The sequence below is a fragment of the Canis lupus genome, chromosome 10 (genome assembly GCF_003254725.2).
Source record: "Canis lupus dingo isolate Sandy chromosome 10, ASM325472v2, whole genome shotgun sequence".
In the NCBI taxonomy this organism is placed as follows: Eukaryota; Metazoa; Chordata; class Mammalia; order Carnivora; family Canidae; genus Canis; species Canis lupus.
Genome location: NC_064252.1, coordinates 56,406,648 through 56,422,808, shown reverse-complemented (window position 1 = coordinate 56,422,808; position 16,161 = coordinate 56,406,648). Strand labels below are relative to the sequence as shown.

Genomic DNA, 16,161 nt, shown 5'->3' with positions numbered 1-16,161 from the left:
AAAAACTTCCTGCCAACAAGTTTCAGCAGGTGCTTTTTCTCTCCTACCTAATCAATACCCACTAATTTTAAAGCTTTACCTGTGGACTCACAGGAAATGAGCACTTATCAAGTAACAGCTATTTAGTGTATTTTAAATCCACTTTTACAGCCATACCTGAAGGCATGGGTGAGTTTGAAAGCGGTCTGAAGTCTAATCAAAGGCAAGAAGAGTAACATTGGTTTAATACATTGGTTTAATATAGGATAATTTTACCAAGATGGAGCATGGGCGGAGAAGGGGTGTATTTCTGCTCTAAAAAAAAAAAAAAAAAAAAACAACTTAGAAGTATATAAAAGGTTGAAGTCATAAAGCAGGTATGGACTTAGCAAGACTCTACTTCCCAGAACACCGTGCTGAAATTCTGAAAGAATGTAAAGAAAACGAACCCAGGGAATTTTGTAGTTCTCCATTAATACCAAATGGATAAATGAAAAGAAATTGTGCTTTTCTTAACCACACCAATTTCAAAAACTGCAGGATTAGTAAATAGGAAAATCCCAGCCAAATTCTACAAAGACTTACAAAGCTAGGAATTAACCAACCAGGCTTTTAAAGCCCTGTAATCTAGGGTAATACTAAACTTTCTTTAATTATTATACATTTAGATGCAAGATTATTTTTATAGTTACTTTAAAATGCTCTAGTTTACCTAAAAGAAAAAAAAACATGAAAATCTTACCTTTAATGCATACTTCCTATAAAACACATAAACCTTAAACCTCAGGAAGGTCATAACCCTTCTGGGACTATTTCCCTCTCTGCTCATAAGGGTAAGGAGGCAAGAAGAGACTATTCCAAGGCAGCACTTCAGGGATCATGTTACAATGAAATTCTGACTCAGTAGATCTGGGTGCGCTTGAGAGATTTCTAACAAACTCTCAGATCATCTGTAGACCACACTAAGTAACCAGGTTCTAAGGAACCAGGTTCTAACCTTGCAGTTCAGAATTTGAGGAGTCTATGCTGTTTCTAAGTTTCTCACCCTACAAACCCAAGAGCCTCCCGACTGGTCTCCAGACTCTTTCTTGACCACTACCCTCTAAAGCAATCATCATACTAAGCCATCAGACTCACCTTTCTTCGGAGGAAAAAAAAAAAAGTCAGAACATATCACTCTCCTATCTAAAATCCTTCAGTGGCTTTCCACCGACTTAACCTGATTTACAGGATCACGTATCCTCTGGCTTTTCAATTATCCTTCTAGTACCCCTCCGACCTGCCCTTTGTCACTCTGCACTCTATAAACTCTGGCCACTCTGAACCTGCTCCACTTTCCTGAACCTGCTCCATTTTCCTACCCTGGTCCCACACCTCATGGTTCTCTACCTTGGGTCCCTAAAACCTGGAATAAGTTTTTTTGTCCACTTACTTCTATTCCTCAGTAAGCCCAACCAGCATTTCCAGCATTCCTGAAATACACCTTCTCATACACTTCCTAACCAGAGGACAGTTCCCATCGAAAAGCAGGCAATCAACGAATTTTTGTTAATAGAAATGCAATCCATTTTTAAGAATCGTTTGTATCATTGTATTTCTTAGATTTTTCTTGCTCTGAAGTTGCCCAGTTTAGTGACCAACTACTGAGCTTTTAAATGGCAAGTCCTTTGCACCCATGAACTGGTTTAACAATTGCCAGAATTTTTTTTTTTTTTTTTTTTTTTTTTTTTTGAGAGAGCGAGCAGAGGGAGAAACAGACTCCCTGCTGAGCAGGGAGCCTGATGCAGGCCTCAATCCCAGGACCCTGAGATCATGACCCCAGCTGAAGACAGACGTTTAACCGATGTTTAACCGAGCCACCCAGGTACCCAGGGTGGGTTTTAATTAAGCCAATCTAGCAGGGTTTTAATTAAGCCAATCTAGCAAAAGTTACTGAAGGTAGTTATCTATTATCATTTATTTCATCTGTTAAATCTGTTGATTGAAACTTGCCAGGCAAGAGGGAGAAAAGACACCAAGAACTAAAAAAGGCTGAGATCTACCTGACTTACATGCACAAGTGTGATTCTACTTTGAATAGATGTTATGCCTGTAAAGCTATGGTTAACTGAAAACCTGAAGCTCTGTCACTATTTGTGTCATGTTCCAGAAGAGAGGAAAACAAACCCTGAAGTCCATATTTAAATTGTTGTGCCATACTGGACTTCTTAGGAGTTCGTTCATATATAGTAGTTTTCTTTAAAAGAAAATATGATGAGGAAAAAAAGAAAATATGATGAAAACAATAACCACACTTGACATTTTAAATAGTACGTGGATGTTTTCAAAGAAACATCATATAGATTATGGCATCTGTTGTTCAATGCAACCCTGGCAGGTAAACCTGCAAGGTATTCAGTAAGGGAAGCAGACCTGATCTTCAGATATTCAGGAGGCCTCCCCACTGGCCTCCCTTCCAGATACCAAGTTACTGGGATTTCTGCTTTTCAAGTGAAATGCAACAGATTCTTTACTATGAACCTAAGTGGAACTGAGATGCCTTATGAACTGTTTGCACAACCTGTAGATATTATGATCTTTTAATTTTTTTTTAAGCTTGGATCTTTCTGGATAGATCTTCACATCAACTCAGTGGGGAACTGCTACAGACAACTGGTGCCTCTGGCAGATGAGGTGGCTGAGGCCTGCAGATGTTAAATGGCTTCTCTAATTTAGGGGGACAGGGGCCATTCCTGACTCATTAAATGCCTTTCCACTACTAAACTATTTTATTCTAAACATACTTCTTCACGACTCTTCATTGTTCAGTAAATCAGATATAATATCTGGTCCCATTTAGGAGTGATCCACGCAGTTGGTTCCTCCCCATCACTAAATCACAAAGATTGTAGGAATGACCCAATAAGGGAGGATTTCTCAAACTTAAGTGTGCATCAGAGCCACCTGGCAGGCTATAAAAACACCAACTGCTGGGCCCCACCCCAGAGTTTCAGAAGTCTAGCCTGAGAAATTATATTACTAGCAAGTTCCCAGATCACATCGATGCTGGTCTGGGGACCTCCTTTTGAGAACCACTGCAATAAAGACGTCCATAATAACAGTTTCATTTATTTACTCTTTAACAGACTTGGTAACTGCTATGTGTAAAACAGGTTACATCAGGCATTTGTCTTTATGCCCCTAAAACTCTGTGAAATGTAGAAAAAACAAAAAGGTAGATAAACTGCACCCAAAAGCAGTTATGTGAAAATGACAAAACGAACAAGAACTTAAACTTTAAATCTTGCAGGAAGGGAACCCAAGCAGAGATTCTGACCTCCCCTCTTTGTGGGAACACTCAGAACTAAGTGGCATCTAAACTGGAACTCAAAAGTAGTAATCCTGACTAAAGAAATAACTCCCAGTGCAAGAAACCTTGAGAACAGCCTCTCAAGGGCAGGAAAATGCAGGGTAGGTTTAGGGGATCCTGAGTGCTGTTGAGGAAGGAGTAGCAAGAGCTGGAGATAGGAAGGTCAGCTAGAGTCAACTCCCAAAACTTTTTGCACAGAAGACAGCTCTAATCAGGGCCCAGCTTTAGGGAGACCCAACAGTTGTTGTGGGGGTGGGGAGGGGAGGGGTAAGACGCTAAAGAGACTATAAGAGACATAGACGCAGTGGAGGCCCTAGGCATATGAAGAGGGGAGAAGAGTAGAGTCATCAGAAAACTTCCCGAGCAGTCAGGTCATTCAATTTGTAAGAAAAATGGTCTCTTTTCCTCAAAGGGAGTTATCGATCACCTCCTCTTCTTCCTCGCTGGCCTCCAACAGTCCTCCTAATGGAGATCCCAGTCAGTGAACTTAAGCTAAAGGAATCATTATTCCCTTGACCATCAGAGTTCCTGGCCCACCAAAAACTGAGAGCACCACATGTCCAGAAATCTGAGCAGTCCTGAGCTCGTTAATTTTCCATGCCACCAGAACGCATTCATGATATCTAGGGAAAGGGTGATGTGACTCATACCTAACCCACTTTGTGGTCCTGGACCCTTCAAATGTGGAACCAGAAAACCTGGATTCTGAAGATGTAGCTTCACATCAATTGATTTGAATCAAATGATCTGCCTATCTACCTATACGAAATAAGAATATCTACCCCAAAGAAATATTATTAATAATAAATGCACACTTACTTAGAACTTACTAAGTACTAGATCCCACACTGGGTACTTTGAATAATCTCATTTAGTTAATTACGCAAGATCATACATATTAAAGTTAAGTGCTGTACATATTAATAGTAATTATTACTACATCATTCAAAAAAGATTCTAATTCACAAATCTGTTAAGAACTTCCAAATTTTGAGCTGAAACTCTGGCAGAAGATATACATTTTTTTTAATTGGTGAATTGTCGCACAAAGTTATCTGGCCTTAGAATAGCTATACTATTGGCAGGTATCCAGAGCAAAAAGCCAATCTTTTATGTTTTCGTTAAACCCAAAAATGTTCTTTTAAATCTTGGCCCCCACCCTGCCAAGAGAGTTCTCATTTGTCACCAACTCTTTTCACTGTCACAGTCGGAAATATTTGAAGGCTAATACTTTATATCTAAAACCTTTAAATTTTCTTCATGACAAGAAGGAGGTGTAAGCTCGGCAATCTTATTTCTGTAAGGTTTAAGACATTATGCAAGACAAACATCTAGGTACCCTAACAAACTGGCAAGTTCTTAAAAACTTGAAAATAAATTTTCTTCACAATTTGTGGGCATAAGACCAGCAATATTTTTCCCCTAAGAAACCAGGACCCCAGGGATCCCTGGGTGGCGCAGCGGTTTGGCGCCTGCCTTTGGCCCAGGGCGCGATCCTGGAGACCCGGGATCGAATCCCCCACATCGGGCTCCCGGTGCATGGAGCCTGCTTTTCCCTCTGCCTCTCTCTCTCTCTCTCTCTCTCTGTGACTATCATAAATAAATTAATTAATTAAAAATAAATTAAAAAAAAAAAAAAAGAAACCAGGACCCCATCCCCACCCCCTAAAAAATGGAACAAGGCAACTCTGAGAAAGCATGTTCTAAATTCCTCTGTAGTCTCCTTCTACGTCCCACTAAAGACCGACTACCCCATAACACTTTCTGGACGAAGGGACAAGTTCATGGAGCCGAAAAGCTAAGAAAAAGAACCTTCTCCAGAAATATCAGGTGCTAGATGTCAGGGTTAGGCTGCAAAGGCGGCAGAAGAAGTTCATTTTGATGCTTTTCAACTAGATCCTGTCTTCATTACAACTCCACTGCCAGGGCCAAGAGAATCAGTGCTCTCTGGGAAGCAGGCAGACAGGAAAGAGGAATCAGGTTTGGGTGCCTATTTCACAATATAACCTCATTACTGTTATTATCATTATTATTGTCATTATTGCAGAAATAAAAGAACATTAATATCTAAAAGTCTAGGAGAAGAAGGTTAGAGAACAACAATGTGTGCTGTCTGAGATCAATAATGCCTGCAACCCCTGGTCAAGCTATTTGTCTTCTCATCTTTAAAATCTCACAGGTGTGTTATGAAGGCAAGATACCACATACAAAGCTCCTACTAACATGTCTGGTACATGGTAAGCACTCAATGAAATCTTTTTCCCCATCAACCCGAAAAGAGGAGACAAGAAGCTTTATGGAATAACTGGAATATGAGCAACTTAGAAATCTACAGGAATGATTTCAATGGGTAAATGGATGAGTGGGGCATTTGAGGCAGAAGGCAAATGGATGAAGCCAAAAACCCTGGGCTTGGTTTTATGAAGAGCTGTAAGCCTGCCTACCTGGAAGGTAGGATTGGAATGTAAGTGCCAGAATAGGAAGCAGTTGGGGTGGGGCCACATGGGGGAGGGTCCACCGCCAAGTTAAGGAGGTTGGATTTTAACTTACACCTTAGGCACAAGCAATAGCTTCTTAGTACAAGAGCAGCAATATTCTGCTATAAAGAATTAAGCTGGCTGATTTGAAACTGGAGAAAAGGTATTATCAACCTGTTACTACAAACGTTTTTCTAAACACATGAGGCTAAGGTTTTTTTCCTGCATTTCTCTTTTATTTAAAAAAGAAAAAACTAATCCAACTTTGAAGATACAAAAACAGGCTCTGAAAAAGGTGGTAACTTAATTTTGCAGATGAACAATTTGAAAGAGAGAGTGAGCCTGCACTCTGGGTGTGTCTGTTAGGTGTGCTGGGTGTTGGTGGTTAACGTCTGAAGCCACCAGAGGCTGAAGGTCCTGTCTCTTGTCTTACGCCAGGAGTACTAAGTATGAAAGACATCACACCACACTCAGTCCCCTAAATCAGAGTGTAAATAAGTTTACTTATTTGCTTACTATCCTAGTAGACCAAACACATTTTAATATCATACTTCCCTTAGCTAGAACATCAAATCTCCTCCCCTGGTCCCTCTTGAAATTTTTAGGATTTGTGAAAACATCTGAAAACAGCAAAAATGGAGAAATAGCTCCCACAAAATCACGGTACTTTCAGGCAGAGACGCTAAATGAATGAATTCGTATAACAGGCATTTAAAAAAATCATTTGAAAGGACCAGTTTCCAATACTGGGTTTTAAGTGCTAGGAAGGATGATACTCAGGATTAAAATAAGGGGGGGAGGGGCTACTTTGGAGGCATGTATAAAATTAAATTATATGATATAATCTATGTATTATCAAAGATGTGACAATTTGAAGAACAAACACAAGCTGGGGGTAGGGATGGGAAAAGGTGTTAGCCAAAATTTTCCTAAAGTTGCTTAAAATGCCATCAGTTCCATTTGTTGTTACTATGGGGCAAGTCATGTTTGTAATTCTCTTGGGATCCACCATACTTGAAAGTTAATTCACCCTTTCTCAGTTCCTTAACACGGGTGGTTTTCTGTTACAGAAATACCAACACTAAACTTGTGTAACTCCTAAACCACAATGTTTAGAAATAAAGTTATCTGGGCTACATGAGGGAGCAAAAGTCATTAAAAAAAAAAAAAAAAAGTCACCACACAAAATGTGAAGTCTACCCCTTTAGAAGGGATTTCCTTGACAAACGGTAAGGAGGCAAAAATATCAGGGGCGCATGGTGATTTTTTTTTTTTTTTTTAATTTTCCTCTATCCAGAGAAGACAGTTTAAGACATTTCCTGTGTGTAAACTCCACCCTTCTGGGGTAGCAGTTTTACAACCATCCTCAAAGCTTTCAGATAACAGCCTTTTGTTACAGGTGGGCCTATGAGTACACTGCTCCCCACACCTTAAATTTTCCCCCTGGCTTTGCATTTTATCTTACTACAAGGAGTGGACTAACTGGATGTTGGTAATAGGTTTTCTGATCAAGGATCCACCATCGGGTGCCTCATCCTCCACAGTATGACACAGAGAAGCAGAGAGACTTAGACATGCTTACTAGAGGTACACTGAATTCTCAAAACCTAAAACTATGGGGCTTCCAGCATGGACCCAGAAGAACAACAGACAAAATACCATTACTCTTTCCCATTACTCTCCCAGTTAGAGGCAAACTGCCTCTAACCCCCTCCCCCCCAAGTTTTTCCAAAAAGCAAGTTCCACCTTCAAAGAGCTCAAGGGGGAATGAAGCAAAGACACATAACCATTCCCTGGAGGGAATGGAGCTTCTGCTAACTGCCCCAGAATGCAGCATAGACTAGCAAATGTTTAAAATCACGTTCTGTTCTGCCTCTTGTTTTCCAGACAAGTGTCATTACTGTCAACTATTTCACAAGACAAATAAACCTGTGAATGAAATATATCCTCTCTCCTCTTCCCAATGAAAACATTCTAGGACTGAGCTGCTTCCTTCCTTCCTCCTCCTCACAGGAACCGTGTTTGTGGCTCTGAGAAGAGTTCAAATAAGAAACACAGAGTGTGCAAAGGCCACTGTTTCACAGCGTTAGTTAGAGCCATTCCTGGCCTACAACCGATTCCAGGGGCTTCCAAACGGAAGGAGTTCTGTTTTCAGTTATGAGTCCTTTTTCATGTATAAGCTCTGAGAAACCGCCAGCCAGGCCTTCTGGTTGGGCAGGGACAGCGAAGGGCTGCAGAGGCCACCGCAGCGGAGGGCTACAGGCCCATCATCCCACACGCTGCTGTACACAGGATCCTGCTTTCTATAAAAATATATGCGGTAAAATACTGGATTCATTCAATTATTGGAGACTAATATAGACGCCAAGAAACCTGTAATTGATCCAACTAATCCAACCCATAGCAATGGAATGACAATAACTGGCTTTCATTATAAATTACATAGACTACTAAATTGATGGGAAGGCTCTCCCCAACACAATACATCAAAAGAGTTAAAATTAGGCTTCGGAATCAAAACTGTAATTTACCCAAGGCTTAAGAACAAAAAGACCACTCCCTCCTCCCCTTTGCTATTGTTCTACAGGACTGGGTGTTGAGCAGTGCACTTTACACCTTTAGGATTCCCAGAGGTAAGAGGCTGGGGGGGGGCTGGGAGATAGAGGTGACCCAGAATTAAATGTCTGCATACTAATAGGTCTATTACCATTGATCCACTGAGCTGCAAGGATAGCTAGGAGGCCAGAAAATAGGTGCTCAGCGGGTAGCAGATGATACCTGACAACCAACAGAAGCAAAAGGATGAGAGAGAGAGAGAGAGAGAGAGAGAGAGAGGGAGGGAGGGAGGGAGGGAGGGAGGGGAGAGGGGGAAAGAGACTCCAAATGGTGGCTTTTCTAGAGTAGAGTGAGAAACTGTCTCCTTTAAGGAGTGAATGGGGTGCTCGCAGCCAACCAGAGGCTTCAGGGCCGGGCGTGCGGCGGCCCGTCTTCATTAGGGTCACGTACCATATGGCACAAATAAAATCTCGGAACCCCCGTAGGCACAGCCCCAGGGCAGGCCCGGCCTCTGGGAGGCGGGGGCTTACCTTGAAGCTGCTTGAATCTCCCTTCCAGCTGGTTGTAGTTGTAAGGCACCTGCCCCGTGTACGCGGGCGACAGCGGCCCGGAGATGCTGGACGTCCTCTGCAATTCCATTATGCCCGGCGTAACGCCCCGGCGGGCTGCACCGTGGAACTCCCGCGGCGGCCCCCTCCAAGCCCCATCCACCACGCAGCCGCTTCCGCACGCCTTGGCTCCCGGCCCCGGCGGCCCCGGCGGCCCCGGCGGCCCCGGCGGCCCCGGCGCAAAGGGCTGGAGCTCAGGCAAGCCCCATTCCGGTCTGAAAGTCCAGCAGACGGACCTGATAGCGAGTCGGCCGCAGCAGAGGCCACCTCAGCCCGGCCAGGAGTCACCGCTCCGGGGTCTAACTCCTCCCTTGTTGCTTTCCTTCCTTGTGCGGCTCCCGACTAGAAGCTTAAAATAAATTACCGAGGAGGGGCGGGAGGGCGGAGGGAGGGAGGGAGGGAGGGAGGGAGGGAGGGAGGGAAGGAGGTGCAAGTCCTACTTTAAAAATATTTTAAAATATGGCCAATCCCGAGCGTGCCCCGGTCGCCGCGCCCGGGAGCTCGCGGGAGCAGCACACACACCTCCTCCCGGCTGCCCGCGGCGGCCGCCGGTTTGTAATTTAATCGGGAGCCACTCTCCGAGCGCCGGGCGGTGATGTCACCTGATTAGCATAACAGCATTGTCGGGGAGACGCAGGCTGTACCACGCGGAGGGGCGCGGGGGAGGCCGCCCCCACCCCACCCCACCCCCACCCCGCCGGCGCCCAGCGCGGCCGCAGCCGCCCACCCGGCCGGGCCCAGGACGCGCCCGCCGCCGGGCTACTTCCCAAACAAAGCTGCTGCAATTACAATCTTTTGTTGGGAGCCTCCTGCAACGGAAAAGTCTCCGATTACTATCACACGAAAAGGCGGCGGCCCGGCCCGGCGGGCAGCGCATCCCCCGCGCGGCGTCTGCGGGCAGCGCGGCCACGGGGGCAGGCGCACCTGGGCGGCGGCGGGGCGGGGCGGGGCGGGGCGGGGCGGCCCGCGGGCGAGCGAGCCCGGGGCGCCGGGCAGCGCGCGGGGCCGCAGCCGGGGAGGTGCACGCTCGGCGCTCGGAGCGGTCCCTCCCGCCGACTCGCGCGGCCATCGCGGCGCCTCGCACACGAGCTCCAGGCGGCGCCGACCCGAGCACGGACCTGCAAGGCATTGTGGGAGAAAGGTACGCGGGCAGGTAAACCCCGCGGGGGTCCCCGCGCGCGCCCAGGGGCTTCCGAACCCACGGGGGCGGCGGCCGAACAGAAACGACCCCTCCGATCCTACTGTGATTTGTAAAACGAGGCCCCTGAAACTTTTGCTTTCTTCAAGATGTTAAAGCCCTCTTTTATTTTTCTCCCATCAGTCTCAACCAAAACAAAATTAAATTAAATTAAAAATGCTCGACAAAGAACAGTGATCAGAATGTATTTGGGGGGAAATAACTGACCCTAGTTTTTAAATCCCACTTCCTCCCCCCCCACACACCCCACCCCACCCCTGCAACTAACTACAGGCAGACAATAAATCACACATTTTGGCTTTTCCACATGGAGGCCCTGCAGCAATACTCCCTGAAGAAGGTAATTTCTTTCCTAAGGGATTCCAAACTGCATCGAAGGGGTGGGCCTTCCCTGCAGGATTACTTTAGGCCCCAGGGCACTTGTAATTCAAGCAACTGCATCCTGTCCCAAGCCGGAGTTAAACCTTAAAGACTAGCCTAACTGCTCAGCTGAACAACTCCCATTCCTAACATCTACGGGACAGGCTTTTAAACACATCCAGTGTCCACCTTTAGCTCTGTAAAGGAGGTCCTGGATTTGAAGACATTTCTCAGTATCCAGGATGTAATTTCTAAAGCCTTTTTAACCGCCCACAGCTGCAATTCACAATGCTGACAGACAGGAATGTAGCAAAATGTGGGGTTACTGGAAGAAGCACTGGACTAGGATTCCCAAGACCTGAGTTTCTAGTCCTGGCCAAGGCTCTTAATCATCTATGACCTTAGAAGAAACCCTGGATTCCTTCTAAACCTTCAGTGTCAGGGATAATTAATACCTACCTCTACAAGGTCAATGAAGGAATGATGTGAAAATACCCTGACAACCATCATACCTTTCAAAATTAGGAGTGTATTTTGAAAAATACACCTCTTGCGTATTTTCCCTCACATATCACATCAAAGCCACAGAAAGTAGAATGGAGGGGCACCCGGGTGGCTCAGTCAGTTAAGTGTCAGCCTTTGGCTTAGGTCATGATCCTGAGGTCCTGGGATGGAATCTTGCATCGCTCCATGGGGAGCCAGCTTCTCCCTCTCCCTCTACTCCTCCTGCTTGTGCGCTCTCTCTCTCTCTCTCTCTTTCTCTCTGTCAAATAAATAAAATCTTAAAAAACAAAAAAGTAAAATGGAGAATTTTCTTAATTAAGATCTTAACAGGCCTTCTTCACTATTAAATACATTCTATATTAATATTAAATGTACTTCACTATTAAATATGAAGCGCTAAGTCTCTAAGAGTCCAGCTGTGGGCCGAGACAATGAGACTGCAAAGTGCTTGCCAATTTACAATGCTTTATTTTTAATCTTTAAGCCACTTAGTGAATAGAGTATGAGTCACCACTCTTGGAGTCTCCCTTTCAGCTCCCTGTGGTATGGGGAAGTAGGTGAAATAAGCTTTCTAATTAGCTAGGTTACGTACTAGGTGATGGGGGTAGAGGCCGGGAGTAGTATAGCCACACTCAATAATAAAGAGCAGACTCAGAACAAGCCAGGCAGAGTGAGCACATGCCAAGTATTGGAAAGAAAGATTTTGAGGCTAGGGCATGATTTAATAACCCTGCAGGGACAGAAGGTGATAAGTGGGAATCTATTTGGTGTGATGGGGCAGGGGAAGAAGAGGTCACAACCCTAATGACTCATCTGACCACCTCCAACTCAACAGTGGGGAGGAGGTAAAGGAAGGCCAGACGCACTCACTCCTTATTCCATTCAGTATTTACTGGACGCCAACTGTGTGCAAGGCACACTGCCCAGGGGAGGATTCAGAGATGACCGGGAGAGTTCCTGGCCAGAGGAGATGGGACAAGTATGCAAACAGACAGCAGAGAAACGGGGTAAGGAAGGCAGCTGTAAGAGTTCAGAGGGTAAGGGAGACACTACTGCCTAGGGAGACACTACTCTAGGAAGACAGGGAGAAACAATCCAGGAGGGACTGGCATTGTGACCAAACCTTGAAACACAGGTAGAGTATCAACAGGCTGGGAAAGGGCATAGCCTCCTCTCCCTAGTGAGGAGTGGTTGGGAAGCAATACAAGTAAAGGCACCAACAGGGCTGTCCCAGGAACAGTACCAGCGAGTGCTGCGGTCTGAATGAAGCATAAGGGACTGTCAGGCAGGAGGGTAGCCCTGAGGGAACTAAGCCTAGGCTGGAAACCACAGGAGACTTTTCGGCCAAAGGAGGATGGGGTCTGGGATGGGCTCTAGGGAAGATTAATGTGGCAGTGGACAGCCAGGATGGGCAGAAAGGAGAGAGAATGCAAGCAGCAAGGTCACTGGGGTGGTGACTGGCATTCTCTGGGTCAAAGGACTAGTCAGTGTGAGGCAATAGGAACAAAAAGGAATGGACTGATGCAAGAGTTAATCTACAGGACTCTGGTAACAAACTGTCCGTGGGTGGGAGGTTCAAAGGCTATGGTTGCAGAAGACTCTGGGCTGTTTAGAACTGGCTGTGGGGCGTAGGGAAGGATTGAACATTTCTTTTTGGATACACTGAATTTGAGTTACCTGCAATACTGAGGGGCGGCAACACCAGAAGTCGCCAAGGAGGTGGAGCAGGAGATCAAGGCTGAGAACAGAGTCCCATGCAGTGAGAGAGACTGCCGTGGGCTTAAACCTGAGAAGGTAGGTAAGAGGCAAGTGGCTGTGCAGAGAGCCCTGGGGAAGGCCAGGGTCTGTGAGGAAGAAGAAAAAACATTGGAGATACCAAAGAGCTATGGAATGACACTCCAAGAGAAGAAAGAGATACTTAAAAAAGGGGGTGGGGGGGTACAATGGCATCACAGGTTGCAAAAAGAAGGAGGAACAAGAAGTCAGAGAAGACGTGATCTAGTATGTGAATGAAGAGGTCAGTGGAGTAATAAAAGCTTAAGGTTACAGGGAATGAGAGAATGAGAAGCAAAGAGAAGAAGAGCAAGAACGTAGAGGTGGTGGAAGGAATGGGAGTGGAAGGAGCAGGGGAAGGAGCTCTGGGCCAGGGTCCAGCTGAGCTCATCCTCTGTGCACAGGTTTCACCCCTGAGTTGGTGTAGGAAGGAAAAGGCCGGTGGGGAAAAGGGCTCAAAGGTATGGGGCTCAGCCTTAGCCAAGAGCAGATACCTTTACCTTCAGAGGCAGAAGGGAAAGGACAGGGACATTGTGAGGAAAAGAAGAAATTTAAAGGAATTTACCCAAGTCTAACTTAAGAAAGCAAGAGGCCAGAGGTCCTACCCACAGTTTATCAGTAGTGCTCTAAGAAGAACCCTGAAGACGACACCTATGGCAAAAACACACAGCATGTGGAAGGGAACATGAAGGGGAGGCAAGATAGTTTTCAGAATGCTCAGTAGTCAACCACGCTTTCTGCAGAAACAGACCCTGTGATTTCAGTATCCCCTCTATCTTTTCTCATCTAAAAAACTAGTGTCTTGAGAGCTCACCCAGGCCAGGGAATATCAACACACGTGGCCAACTCTGAGAAGCAGTTGTGCCTGCCTCCCAGCTGCACCAAGACCCCAAGGCATAGTGAAAGGTGGCCACAACGGACCGGCACAGTCAGCTATGGGATCAAAGCAACTGAAGGCCAAGCAATGTGTATCCATCATCCTCGTGGTGCCAGAATGGCAAAACCAAGTCCCCGTGGTTATTTGCAGACAGCACAAATTAGAAGTGCTGGGGTGTGCTGAAAGACCCCAGGCCAGAGTACTCCAGTTCACCCCACCTCCTGAGTGCCACGGAGAAGCAGAGTAATTGCATGTGTGTCTAACCCTTGCTGGGCCTTAGTCCTCACCTAGAGATCAAACAGGTTGGAGTCTACAGTCAAAAGAAATTTCTTCTGATACTAAATGTGTTTATTAGTGATAAGTAATCTCCCCTCTCTTGGAGACTATTGTTGTAGTCCCAATTATCATCCATCTCCATATAAACAATTGGCTATAATAACAGTATCACATTACTACAGCACTTTGTAATTAGAAAATGCTTTCACATACATTTTCTCAACCGACTATACCTATGAAGTAGGTATTGTGTCCATTTTGCAGACAAGGCAAATGAGATTCAGAGACATACCATGCCTTGCCCAGGGCCCTATAGCGATGAATGGCAGAGCCACACCTGGGCCCCAGACTGACCAAGTTTAGCCCTACTTATCCCATGTACTTAGAGTTTAATATCAGCTTACTAATGGTTTGTAAGCTTTTCAGAAAAACCTTAAAAAACTTGGTAAATGGCTTCAAGATACCTAAAACCCAAGCAAGCCTCCATAGGGACTTCTCCAACACTTAGTTGGGGTCAGGAATAGGCATGTTTTCTGCTAATTCTCACAGAATTTCTACTCTGAGGGTTCTCTTGTTGTGAGTGGGTTTTGTTCTTTTCTCATACGTGAAGGACCTCTACTCTAAGATCCTGTATGATTTAGCATGTAGCATATGAATGGGAACACTAAGGGGTGAGATTAAGCCAACGAACGTTTGTTCCAAGAGGTTTTATGAAGTCTGAGAAGTTAAAAATAAATGAGAAAGAGAAGAAAAAAGACAAACACTTTCCCTGCATTACAGCAACTTTCAAAGGGTAAACTATGGAGTGTTCATTTCCTGAACATCTAAACATTAGCAAGACTGCAATGCCTGGGAGAGGATGGCCAACAGGCTAAGATGTGATGGGGTCTGTACACATTCAAGAACTTGAAAAACCAACCCAAGAGCTGGGCAAGAAGGGGGTGGGAACAGGGAGGGACAGAATTCAAGGCTTCACATATAAACTGTTTTTGTCAAATTTTCTGCCCTTTCCAGATCTGCCTTTCCTTCATCTGCACAACAGCTGGACGACCACAGCCAATTTCTCCTGAGTGTTTCTTTATAGGAAACCAAAATAATTTTACTAAAATAATCCTCTTCCGCTGGTGTGGCCAGATAGAGATGCAGGCTCCAAATTATGCCAGTGCATTTATGCTCCCTGGAGCTGAAGCTTATGTGATCTGTCTCACCTCTCTGGCCCACCCACCGTCTCTTCCAACCAGCCTCCTGCCAACTTCTCCCAGTCTTGTGGGCATTCTTTTTCTGCCTCCCCTCTACTGTATAATGCCCAGAGAGCCTCCCACCCTCTTACTACCTACTTACCACTGTCCTTTCTCCCAAAGCCTGCCTCAGTAAGTGTATTCTCAAAAACCCATCCCTTATTCAAAGGGAAATTCCCCATGTACCAGAAAGCTCAACCAACTAATCAAACATACCACCATGAATCCAGTCAAAAATAGAAAACAGAATTACCAGAAACCTTCTTCCCCTGCCCTCCCGGAAAAAAAAAAAAAAAAAAAAAAAATTTTTTTTTCAACAAGCCCCACTATGAGAACACATCTCTGTGCCACTGCTAGCTCCTGCCACCCCTTCCAGAACATCTCCCTTTCTCCCCAGCAGCACCTTGCACACAGGACCCACAGCCTGGGCAGCTGGAAGCAGTCAGCAGTGCTTCCTTAGGACCTCATGGGCTCCTGGAGATCAGGGCTTAGATCATTCCCCTGCTTCCTCCCAGAGCACCACCCACAGAGCATTTGGGTCAGGGTTTAGAGGAAGAAAGGTGCTTAAAAACTGACTTGGGATCTAGGAATCTGGCTCTGCTAGTTTCTAACTCTGAGTCCCCGAGCCTAAGATGTTGACACAGTAACGGGACCAACTTCACAGAGTTCTTCTGTAACTGAGAAATGTTTAGTAAAGTGAAATGTTGGGAAGACAGCCACGCTGTCTGAGCAGCTAGGATTTAAACTCCTCACAGAGGAAATTTCGAAAACTAATTCTACCATCACCTTCAGCCAACTCTTCAACCAAGGAGACTACCGGCTGGAGGATGTTGTAGGTTTCCTGTACCATCACTGATCTCAGGCCAGGGCCTAGAGTGGTACCCCTCTGGATTTCTGGACAAGGGCAATTCAGAATGTAAGACCAGTCCTCCACCTGGGAAGTACTCACAAACCCCATTCCCTTCT

The 16,161-nt window shown here is 45.5% G+C and overlaps 1 protein-coding gene across 10 annotated transcripts in view; it reads right to left on the bottom strand.

The window, feature by feature from the left end:
- Positions 1-16,161, bottom strand: part of SPTBN1 (spectrin beta, non-erythrocytic 1) — a 197,522-nt gene that overhangs the window by 99,730 nt on the left and 81,631 nt on the right. Inside the window, exon 1 of one of the 10 annotated variants that reach the window (XM_025467211.2) lies at positions 8,892-9,304. The exons of 8 other annotated variants lie outside the window; for them this stretch is intronic. In XM_025467211.2, coding sequence (XP_025322996.1) covers positions 8,892-9,000 — 109 coding nt within the window. In that variant the 5' untranslated portion in view covers positions 9,001-9,304. Of the gene's footprint in view, positions 1-8,891; positions 9,305-16,161 lie in introns of those variants that run through there. One more of the 10 variants, XM_025467201.3, reaches the window with a different exon arrangement.